Source organism: Eleutherodactylus coqui, chromosome 2, assembly GCF_035609145.1.
Source record: "Eleutherodactylus coqui strain aEleCoq1 chromosome 2, aEleCoq1.hap1, whole genome shotgun sequence".
NCBI lineage: Eukaryota > Metazoa > Chordata > Amphibia > Anura > Eleutherodactylidae > Eleutherodactylus > Eleutherodactylus coqui.
The window spans coordinates 135,109,027-135,121,755 of NC_089838.1; the positions used below are offsets into that span (position 1 = coordinate 135,109,027).

A 12,729-nucleotide genomic window follows, 5' to 3' on the forward strand; every position below is an offset into this window, starting at 1 on the left:
AGGTAAATCTGAAAGTTCCCATGAAGGCAGTATGTAATGGCAGGATGTATGCCTCCCATGAATTAAGAGCTCCCAATGAGACACCATGGAAACTGGCCCTGGCCAAGAAGAATTGTGACCTTCACAACACTTGGCACACTTTATGCAAATGACAGACAACTTGTTGCCTTCATGCAATCAGTCCTTTGTTATACTGTCTCCCTCCACACATCTGCCACTGTACTAGGATGCCTAAATGTGTCAGTCATCTGCATGAAAAGTATTAAAGGTTTTGGGAAAACGGCCAATGTTTTCAGCAGCAAGCCCTTGCCACCACAACAGATCCTCCTCTCCAAGGCACAGTTTCCATTTGGAAAAGTGAAATAAAGACGTTAAAGGAATCTGTCCAGTTTATGAAGTAGGTGCAGTACAAGATGTCATCATAACTAACCTTTCTGTAAGAGTCTTCTATTGTGGGGTCATATTTTTCAACAAAAATTCCTTGGACGAACTGGACAGTCTGTGAGAAGAACAAACAAGATTAATGACATTTATGAAATGTCAAAGGTTTAGAAGTAAACTGTATCAAGAAGAGAGGGAAAAAAAGGGGGTCAGAGATAGTATTATACACTGGAAGCAAATGAACATGCCAGTTTACTAACTTTCATACAAGACCTATTAAAGTAGTGATCACAACTAGAAACATTTGACCTTTCTACAAAGGAATACAGAAAAACACCATAAAATCAACCACTCTCCGGGCTTTTAAGGGGATTGTACAAGATTAGAAAAACATAGCTCCTTTCTTACAGGAAAAGCACTACACCTTTCCACAGGTTCTTCAATACTGCCACTCAACTCCGTTGAGATGAATGGCAATTAGCCGCTATACTACACATGACCAGCAGGGAGGTGGGGCACCATTTCTGAAGGAAAGCAGTCATGTACAATCAAAATCATTTAACATTATGCAGCGTTCCACAAAGCATGATTACTAACACACCATAACCACCCAGGGTTTGTTGCACACCTGAAAACAAAGGCATAAAAATACTGTATGTCGACCCCTCATTCTGTCATATACTATTCTTTGCAGCAGATTGCTGTGCTACGTGCATCTTTGGTGAGTAATAGCTTATCTGCTGCTCTTCCCCTTATAAAGTCTTAGGGTGCTTTTGGATGGAACACTTATAGTTAAAAAAAAAAAAAAAAAAACTAAACATAGCCAACGATTGAATGACTAACGAGAATAGCCCGCCTTTTGTTTGTTAATTTTTTGCAGGCATAAAAACCTTTGCTGGCTTGTTCCCTTATCATTCAGTTTAACCCTTTCCAATCCACTGTCTGACCTCTGAAGACATTATGATTTATGGCTGTACAGCTCCGATGTTGGAAGACGTCCGTCGGGGTTCTCTTGCTGTATATTGCCAGCCTCTCTGCTGTCGGAGCCTATCCAACGTGTCACCTCATGCAGTACTGGCTTTAGCCAGCAGATAGCGCCATGTATAACAGCAGAAAAAGAGTAAGCCGCCTAGGAAAACCAGAATACAAATTGGAGTGGAAGGGGTTAAACAGCAATGTTTTATTCCCTCTCATTTGCTTATACAGGGACTGAACAACTCTCGTTTTAATGAGCCATCTATACATTTGCCTGTCTAAACGAGTTAGCGGTGACGTTATTCGCTCACTCAAAACGAGAAACAGCTCATCTAAAAGGACCCCAAGTCTTGTGCCCTCCAATGGTCTAACTTTCCCGTCCATTGAGCGCACACCAGGAAGCCTTGGAGACTAGTACAAATAGAAAGTACTCAGGAACTCTCTACTCTCCCATTAATGGTGTCACATACTGTTCTACGCTTATCTAAATGTCTGTGGAAAAAGCAGCACAACATCTGCCTGTTCCCATTAGCAGTGCAGACGTAATAGGCAATATGTTATCGATCCATCTAGTCAGAATCAGTCAGTGAGAAACACAGCGGTTATGGAACATAGCACACTATTTAATAAGCTGCACGGATGTGCTTCACTTTATATGGATACACTAGTCACTATACAGACTATTAGATATATTTATGGCCGGCCAGAAACCTATATGCATATGTGTTATCAGTTTTATAGAACCCCTGAATCTAGCTACCGATTTGTGTGTTGGGTCTGGTACAGCAGTTAGGCTCCATGGCAGTGAACGGGGCCCAAGCTGTAATACCACATACAACCTGTAGACAGGTTTGGAAGAAAACTTTTTTTTATATTTCTGTTCAACTTATTTTTAAAAAATTGAATGCGAAGACGTTTCAAGGCGTAAAACCTTTCCCTATGGAGAGCAATCAGATTACAGGTCTAGTTTTCAGCAAGCACAGGATACAAGACAAGCAAGACCAAAAGTACACGGAAAATAAAGTGAAAAAAATGATAGCTCAGCTATCAATCACTTCAATGGAACAGAGCTGAAACATCACACACAACCCTATGGCCAAGGCTGGTGCTGTGTTTGGAAGAAAGCAGCCATGTTTTTCCTCACACTGGACAAACCCTTCAAGAGCTGTTGCCATTAGACAAGTCCTGTAGTTCATTTTGAAGTAGGACAAGCATGACTTCTCTTTGTGAATCCTGATAGCAGGATCTCAAATATTACATTAGAACTACAGATCCATGCAAGAGCAACCTTAAATGGATTATCCAAAATACCAACTTCTCCCCTATCCACAAGATAGGCGAGAAGAATATACTAGTTTGTGGTCCAACCAATTGGATCCTCACCAATCAGAAGAATATGGTCTTGTGTCCTCAAGTTGAAGTGGTGGCCACGATTCTCATCGAGAGGACTCAAAGGCCAGCTGTTATTAAAAACCAATAAAAAAATAGCACACCATATGGTAAACTTTTCTTCCCAGATACAACCGCATGGAAAAGCGTAGTCTACTGTGCTATTCCATGCAGCTCAAAAATACAGCAACCTTGATAGATACCACTCGAATGGAGGCCAAATAGTCCTCCGCTGGTCTATAGAAAAGTTTACCGTTTTCACCGGTCTCTACAGTAGATGTATACGGCAAACACAATGGGAAAAGAAATTCAGTTTTTGAGCATAGGTTTATAGGTTTGGAAAAAAGAACAGAGCACCACAACAGCCACCAAGATCACATTTCCCATTCCTTAGCAGTAGTAACAGCCTCCCCCTCTGTCAGCAATCACCTCACTATGCAAGCCTCAAAACTAATAAATCAGTGCCAGAACAAACAGACATAAGGCATCCGACACAGGAAAGAACAGGAACTGAGCTGCCTACAACAAACAAATGACACCATTCTTTCTCAATGTCATCACCGGCTCGCCAGTATTATAATATTATCGGTTTCTCAAAATGTTTCAGTACTTTTTTCTGTTTTTTTTCTAAGTCTGTCCTAGTTTAGCTGCTCAATTTGAGCTGTTTCACTAAGCGGATAAAAGCAAAATCAGTACAGCAATGAAAGCTGTAAATCAAAGTAAGTAAAATTTCAAGCTGAAGTCAACCCTTTCTAAACCCCATGTTTTCAGTATATTTTTAATGATTAACTGTTTAATACAAAGCCATGATAAACATGTCTAAAGTTTTGATCAATGGGGTCTCAAGTGCTAAGACCCCCCACCGAGCACTTGAACGATCAAATACAAGTGCTCAGCTGAATGCTGGGCTCTTCCAGCAGAATTTTGTGTCTCCTAGTCATTCTGCCCTTTAGCCCTAGCACTCAGTGGGGGCTCCCAAACATCCACTGATGAAAACTTATGACGCGTTTACCAACATAATGTTTCATCATGTAGATTAATTTATAATCCATATGCAGCAAGCTGCTCCTTGTGGTGCTGCAGGCAGCAGATTATTATTTAACGGGGTTTGCCCAGGACTAGGTCTGCTGGCTTTTCCAGAAACCGTGCCGTGTCTGTGCATGGGCTGGGTCCAGTTTTGCAGTTCAGCTGCCTTTACTTGAATGGGGATGATACACTGCAATACCAGATACCGCAGTACCAGACACCTTCCATGCACAGAGGTTTCCGTTTTTAGGGGAGAAAAAAAAAAAAAAAAAGGCATACCTTTTTCTAGCCCTGGACAAACAGCTTTAACTCTATGGCTAAGAAAATTCCTCCTTAAAACCAGTGACACGCGAGAAGCATTTATGGGTCCATATTACGGAGGAGTGTCCTAGCCTGACTGCAAGTATCCTGACCTGAGCGCCAAGCATCAAGTCTGGGTCAGGATATCCTCTACTAGGCCCAGACACTTATGCATATTATGTAAAGTTCCCTGCTGCAAGCACCGAGTCATGACCGACTCCTAGGGTGACGTCATAGTGTGACCTTTTTTTCGGCAGACTGTTTTTGTGGGGTGGTTTGCCATGCGTTTCTCCAGTCATCTTTTTACCCCCCAGCAAGCTGGATACTCATTTTATTGACCTCGGGAGGATGAAAGGCTGAGTCAACCTTGAGCCAGCTACCTGAACCAAGCGGGGATTGAACTTGCAACCTTCATGCATATTACAGAAACATAAATTTGGCTGTAATGTGCTTGTGCACATCAGCTCTTCTGACATGTTTGTCTTAATCACATTTCTGGAGTTCCTCCACATGCTGCCATTCCTGTTATTCCTCTCAGAAGTGTATAATTAAATTGCCACATAGTAAAGCTGGTAATAGATGGAAGATTTTCATTTGCAGATCATCAGCTAAATTTAGTGAAAATTGCTGAGAATGTGAGGTCTCTGGTGGTCATACATCTATTAACAGCAGATGCTACTAAAATAAAACCAGATCTGGCACCGATCTGCAGATCTATTCCATGCCTATGGCCAGCTTTACTAATCTCCTTATCAAAGAGATCCTGTCCAATCAATGCTAACAGAGCCATATGGTAGGGGCACACCATATTGACAAAAAGAATGGTAATGCCTAGTTGCCCATTAATTCATACATTTTGGCCGCCTGCAGACAAGCGGGTCGGATTCGGCGGCGAGAATTCTCGCTGCGGGACCCGACCCGAGCGCCTGCAGAGAGCAGCGCGTACTCACCCGCGCCTGGCGGCCCCGGCTCTTTCATGTGCCGGCGCATGCGCAGACCGGAGCCGGCGGCCGGGTAAGTGACGTATCTGTGCGAGGCTCTGCGAGCCCCGCACAAAAATAGGACATGCCGCGGTTTGTTTGTCGCGCGAGATTTTGCGCGGCCAAACCGCGGCCGTCTGCATAGGAGTGCGTATTGCAATGCACTCCTATGCAGGCTTTGAGCGGCGGAAATCCCGCGGGATTTCTGCCCGTGTGCAGGCGGCCTTTCAGGAGGAATACCATGCATACAGGAAGATGGAACAGTGCCTCTACAGCGCCACCTATTGGAAGGCAGCATTCCTGCAAGTCAATGTCAGATCTTTTAACAGGCCTTGTGACTGGGAATATAAGCCACAGCCTTCTGCAGAAGGAAAAGATAGCCATGTACAGACTGTTTCAGGGTTGTTGCTCCTCATCAGTGTGCAGTAGGCTGCTGGCCTGGCTGGGTGAGAGACATTCTTCTATCTTCCTACAGGTGCATACATGGCCTTATAAAAGTCTCTCCACACTTACCAGTACTCCGTGCTCTCTATAAGGCATGGTGCACACTTGCTAGGTGTGTGATTTGCTCCCAATAGGCTTGAGCACAGCTCTCATCGGACAGCACATACACGCCTGTCCGATTTACACAGACAAGAGCATATAAACATTAATTAGCATGTCCTATTTCTTGCATGTGATACAGGCAAGAATAGTGCATGCAATGATTCTCCCCCCCCCACGGACCATCATTCTGCATGGAGAAAAAAAATTGTTAATCTGCATAGCCACACAAGTTATAAACGAGCCATGTGCTGCCCATGAATTAACACAGGCCCAAACATGCTAATGTGTCAAGGGCTAAGGAGACACTTCTGACCCAGCAGAGGAATACCAAGAGAAAATGGCACAATCCAGAGTTGTAAGGAAACTTATTTTAAGAGGCAGTGCAAGTATTTATGAACGCATACGCTAGCAGAACTGACAGGCCCTCTTTAAAGGATGACAGGGAAAGTATGGAAACCGTTCAAGCTACTCATTAGCGGCTATAAATTCCAAAATGATGAGGTCTCTCAGGTACCCTCCTATTTTTAACGCAGGACCTCTCACACACCTAAAACACATGGGGATTCAGTCAGGTTCTTCACTGCAGCCTTGCAGATCTCACAGCAGACTGCTGCTATTAAGCATTTTTCTGTGAACGGTTACTTGAGAAGAGCCACTGATGAAATCATGTCAATGTTATACTTAGTTTGCTTTGATGTCCCATTTTATAGTTTTACAGTAGATAGGCATACGGTTAAGAGTGGTCAAGTTGTAGTATGGTGCTCCAATTACATCGGGTTTCCAGGACTAGAATATTGAAGGTCTATCCTTATAAGAGGCCATCAATATCGGTCCGACTCCTGGCACCCTCACTAATAAGCTGACTGAAGGGGTTGCGGCTCTGTGGTCCTCTTCATTATTTATCCTTTTCAGTGGATACACTTGGTATCAGATTGCAATAAAACAAAATACACCACTGTGAAACATCCAGGGTGCTTGGAGAACGTTACCAACTCAGATCCATTTGTAGAAATAACTTCACACTCTTCAAAAACTAATGCAAGACTTTATTCACAAGGCATTTAGACAATCCACAGGAGACCCATTTTTAGTCATAAGACCTTCATCAGTCTATTAAGCTTGGATAGTATGTCAGAGTCCAAAGTCTTTCTGGATGACACTTGATAGAAGTTATCCACGGGCTAGACCCTTTCATTTGTATGGAAGTTCTTAAAGGGGTATTCCAGGAGAAGACACATTTTAAAATCTAATCTACATCACCACATTAGGTCATTTTGTAAGAGGCTTCCTGTACCGGGGCTAGCTACTTTCTTCACTTTATCTAGGTAACGTGACCCTCCAACTGAAAAATCTCTTCACTTCCTCTGACATTTTGTACACATTAGCTACTTCCTCCCGTCCATAGCCTCTAACATCCTGTGAGCAGTGCATGATGGGAGGACAGGGCTGGAAGCACTCCGCTGTATTGCTCATGTGCAGTTCATAGTGCCGGATAGTCCTGTCTGTGGGAGGGAGGTTGGTGCTGGTAAGTTGTAGGACACGGAGCTACACTGCCTGCTGGTAAACAAGCTTCTATGCATGCTGGAAGTTGTAGGTAACAGTGTTGTGTTTACTGCGGAGGTGATGCTGATCGCTACACATGAAGGCAGAGATGTCAGCATAGTTCAGCATTGAGCGTCACAGGGACTGGGAGGACAACAAGTATTGGCAGCAAGAGGTGCACAGAGGCGAACCTCTGCATGGATGGGATGTCACATTAGAAGAATAGCACTTAGTGACCCATTCTACTCTGCAAGTGAAATTGGATGTTATATCCCATGCCTAGGGCGGCAAACAGTTTCTACACATCCATCAGAAGGTGCTTGCACAACATTAGGCTACAAACCAGTTGTCAAGCGAAAGTTGCTTCGTTGACCTCATGCCACCACTCTCAAAGGCCATCATGGTGCAGAGCAAGATGGCAATGGAGACAGGAATGAAGGTCTATCCTCTTTAGTCACAAGTTCTGCTTTGGTTTCGGATGCAATGATGGCCAGATTGTTCTGGAAACCGCATGAGCTTAGTGGTCAGTGAGAACAGCAGGAATTTAGCATTTTAAAATATACATTGCAATATCAAAAATAAAAAAACACCAAAAATTCTTTAAGAACGGCACTCATTAATGCCGGTTTCAGATAAATATGCGCCCATAATACGCTTATTATGAAACCAGCCTTAATGGGATTGCACTGCAGTAAGCCATCGTACTAGGCAGAGACACCACTAAAAAAAAACAAAACAAAAAAAAAAAACACAGTTGTACCTGGTAACTGTGAATTGCACCACAGAACTGCCCCACCTTTAGTCAGCGGATTGGCAAGGGTGCTAGAACCTACTTATCTGAAATGGATGGTCTGTCATAGGTCATAACTATTGTTGAAAGCTTTTCTTTCTTTTAATCGGCGGATCATAAGATTTAAAATCAGCAAAAACCCTACTTACCAGTGCAGACTTCCCAACACCACCTGACCCAAGGACAACCAGCTTATATTCACGCATGGTGCAGGCTTTGACTTAGCAACTCCACACCTTGAAAAGGGGAAAAAAGAAAAAAGTATTAAAATGAGGCATACAGCACTTCAAACCGAAATAAAGAAACACCGGCCTGAACGCTCTATACTGTTGGGAATTTGAAATTCCTATCAGATTGCTCCTGTATGTAAAGGAAGGGATTCTGAATTTCTGATATTAGGACCTTGCTAACAAACCTGTCCCCTTAATACAATCTCCAGCAATCCCATAGAAATGAATGGACAGTAGTACAAGTGTGGCCAACGCTCCATTCACTGGAGGACACTCCGGGCCCCTGTTCTTGTGCTCAATGTAGGAGAGCCCCACGATCAAATACTTATTAACCCATCATGTCACCACATCCATTAATCCACATATGGTAAGGAGAGATTGGAAATCTGCATGATCATGAGACAACACATTCTCAACTTAATGGCAGCTACAATTTCCTAAAGCCAACTAGAGCAACTTCTGCAGAAGATTGGAGATATTCTGTTATTACATCAGGAGAACAAATGTGTGTTCAGCAATAAGACACCGAGGTGATGGAAATGAGCATTTCACAGGATGTAGGACGACTCAGTTGGAGAATGCTACATCATCTATGGGGCATATCACCTTCATTTTGGAATACTGTAGGACTTTGTCTTATCAGACAAATCAGGTACTTCCAAATTCAGAAGTTCAACCTAGTATGATGCTAGCAAATGGGCTTTTACAATATAAACATGCCTTATGTCTGAGTGGTAGGCCCTAGAGGTTTGAACCCTGGGACCCCCAACCAAGTCAGTTCTTCAGCAGAGAACTGGCTACATATGCAGTCATTGCCTAATAAAGGAATAGGAGATACAGAAACAGCCGAGAGTGATACACTAAAACGTGAAACGTTTTATCAAATTCATATATTGGTCTTTATTTGATCTTGTGATTGACAGTATAGCATTTTTCTTCAGTCTTCCAAGCCATGCATTTAGTCAAAGGTCACATCTGGTATAGCAGCGTAACATAGCAACATATGATGTATTTTAGCTAGAATTTGTTCCCGCTTGCAGTACAGCTTGATTTTATAAAAATCATTCATAAACATCTGCTCAAACCCATAAAATACCACTGTGGCCAGAAGGTAGAAGATAGAACAGTCCAGTCTATTAACATGTTAAAGATGTAGCCTAGTTTAGTGGTATTGTGTAACTTGGGAGGGGGAGCGGCTGTGGAGAGGGCAGCAATCTTTATTTTTAGGGCATTTACTGTTCTACAAAAGACAGGGGAGCAGGAAAAGGGAATCCCTGCGGCCGAACGATTCCACTTCTGGACCGGACCAGGCAGCGCTGCATGGACCCCATTGAGTATAATATGGTCCACCCACTTTCCACCCAACTACCCGGCTTTAGGGTGGAAGAAAAAGTGCTGCATGCAGGGCTATTACTTCCACCGTTTTCAGCCGGATCTGTGATGGACCGTTCATCCGGGAGGTTCCAACTCAGATGTAAAACCAGCCTTATTCTGTAGTTCGCTACCATTAAAGATACATGTATTTCTAATATTACACTGGACCACCACTATATTTTTGGAGGGGTCTTTCTGGTGTCCCTGCATTCATAGTGCCATAACATTTCTAGATGTCCAGGGACAGGGCTGTATGAAGGCTTGTTTTTTGCAGGATGACTGGGAGACTTCGCTGGTCTTATTTTGGGGTAAGTACCACTTTTTGATCATATTACTTTTTGGGAGGCCTAATGAACATAACTACAGCATTGTGACCATTTTTCTTTAAAGGGGTTGTCCCGCGCCGAAACGGTTTTTTGTTTTTTTTAACCCCCCCCCCCCGTTCGGCGCGAGACAACCCCGATGCAGGGGTTAAAAAAACAAACCAGAGAGTGCTTACCTGAATCCCGGCGTCTTCATACTCACCTGCTGAAGATGGCCGCCGGGGTCTGCTCCCTCCGTGGACCGCAGCTCTTCTGTGCGGTCCATTGCCGATTCCAGCCTCCTGATTGGCTGGAATCGGCACCTGACGGGGCGGAGCTACACGGAGTCGGCATTCTGCACGAGCGGCTGCATTGAAGAGAGCAGAAGACCCGGACTGCGCAAGCGCGGCTAATTTGGCCATCGGAGGCCGAAAATTAGTCGGCACCATGGAGACGAGGACGCCAGCAACGGAGCAGGTAAGTATAAAACTTTTGATAACTTCTGTATGGCTCATAATTAATGCACAATGTACATTACAAAGTGCATTATTATGGCCATACAGAAGTGTATAGACCCACTTGCTGCCTCGGGACAACCCCTTTAACTTTATTTTCTTTACAGTGTTCACCATGCAAGATAAATTAACTGTAATAACATTATACAGGTCATTATGGATGCAATGTTGCCAATTTTGTGTTTATGTTTTAGTTACACAATAAGGGACTGTGTAAAAACTATTTTGATTGCACATAATACACTACAATAATTCAGTATAACAGTGTACTATAACTGTTCCTATACATCGCCAGTTATTGCAGAGGCAACTGTCCGTCCTCCATAAGCTCCTCCCACGATCATCAATCTGATTGAGAGAGCATCCAGTCACCTTCTGTTAATCTCTCAGAAGCTCAATCTACATTGACTGTGGTACTCAAGATGTTAACGGACTGCTACTGGAGTGATCACTAATCATACTCATTAATATTATACCTGTAAGCGATGGTATGGTTACAGCTCCTGGGCTCACACCATCAATGCGCTGTACTACAGGGGCTCTCGGAAACTACCTAACCAAACCGACCTAACAGCACAGTGCAGGATGGGAAGAGGGTTAACGTTATAAAGCATTATATCTGCACCACTTCCATTTTCAGTTTTTTTTATAGGAACAGAAAATGAAAACAGCAGTGCTAAATTTGTCGTATGATGGACACCAATAGTGCTGGGTCCATTGGGTTTCTGTCTTGGTGTTCATCAAAAGGAGAGAAAAGAATGAGCAGAATTCGAATAAATATAAATACGATGCAAGCACAAATTTTCTATCAACTTAAGGCCCATTTACATGCAACAACCGAAAATGAGCGATAATCGTTACAGGTAAACGTGGGCATCGTGCACTTTTCATTTGAACTTTGAACTTAAAGTATCTCAATATACAGCATGCCGTTATCTCCACAGGAGTCGGCAGACAACATTGTAATCTACAGTCAGCCATGAGCAGAACAATTCAGCTGCGTGCACAGCTGGGCATATGATTAAATCACAGGCTGAGCTCTGCAAACAGCTCCTAAAGGCCCTTTCACATGCAGATGAAAATGAAAATGAACATTCGTACTTTAACACTTTATGCAAATAGATTAAAAGATTATCTTTGCCTGTAAATGGGCCTTTAGCCTCTGACCAATAAGCAGACCCATAAAGGGCTCACTCCCAAAACAAAATGATACAAACACTTATTACATATAGATATTTGTACAAAAGGGATTAAAAAAACGTTTAAAAACCAGGAATGAACCTCTTGAACCCCTAAAACAATGGAATTCAATTGAGCAGACACACCAGAGACTATACTGTAAATACAATGGAAACATTACAGGTGACAATACAATTCAAAGCCAGTGACACAAAAGACACTTTGCCCACTAGATTGTTAACCCTTTGCAATCCAATTTTGGATTCAGGGTTTCCTAGGGGGCTCTTTCTGCCATTATACAATGGTGCCATCTGCTTGCTAGAGCCAGTACTGTGGTATGTGACATGCTGGAGAGCCCCCCTCGACAACAGAGCGGCCAGTAATAGTAAGAATACCCTGCCGGACGTGTTCTGGCATTGGAGCTGTACAGCCTTCAATCAGAATGTCTTTAGACGCCAGACAGTGGATTGGAAAGAGTTAATACAAAATGCTAATAATGCAAAGATGAAAATATAAGTCATAGCAAAATAGAGAAACATAGCACAATGCGGCAAACTGATCATACAAAGTAGAAAAGAGGCCAAAGAACCAAGAGAAGGTTGTACTAATCAGTAGCAATACTACCCATCCTTGGTATGACGCACATGAACCCAGATCCCTCGTGTATTGCTACCGCATGGGTCATTTCATTAGGGGACACTACCCATGCAGTAGCGATATCCGTGGGGTCTGGGTATTTATACCATTGTCCCTGCTGATTTAAGTTTACTGTTGGATAGCTGATCATGTGTCTAAGCTCATGACCACCGCGGACAGATATTAGCATTCCACCCATTTGGAAACTTCTGCTGGACCTCCCCTTTAATACATTACTGCAGAGCTTTGAAATCTGATAAGACTTTTGTTCTAGTGACAAGTGGATGTTACAACTAACTTCTGTATGCAGCCAACACCCAATGTTTCAGGAAATGGCCCTGCAGATTATGAAATATATTGCCATATTTAAATATGTTCATTTTTCCGATTTCAGACCTTTAAATGATTGTTTGAAAATATGTTTAATAAAGAATGAGTCCGCTAAGAGCATTTACATCTGAAAATCTGAAAATCCCAGTAGGAGGTCAACGTACCGACTAGTTCAACCTCCATTTCTTAGTAATATCACATTTTAAACACATTTCCAGGTGAATTACATACTGG

At 42.9% G+C, this 12,729-nt stretch overlaps 1 protein-coding gene across 1 annotated transcript in view; it reads right to left on the reverse strand.

Annotated features, from left to right (window-relative positions):
• Positions 1 to 12,729, reverse strand: part of RAP1B (RAP1B, member of RAS oncogene family) — a 46,793-nt gene that overhangs the window by 13,369 nt on the left and 20,695 nt on the right. The window contains exons 2-3 of the mRNA XM_066591617.1: positions 8,079 to 8,165; positions 431 to 499 (exon numbers count right to left, since the gene is read on the reverse strand). Coding sequence (XP_066447714.1) covers positions 431 to 499; positions 8,079 to 8,135 — 126 coding nt within the window. The 5' untranslated portion in view covers positions 8,136 to 8,165. The remainder of the gene's footprint in view (positions 1 to 430; positions 500 to 8,078; positions 8,166 to 12,729) is intronic.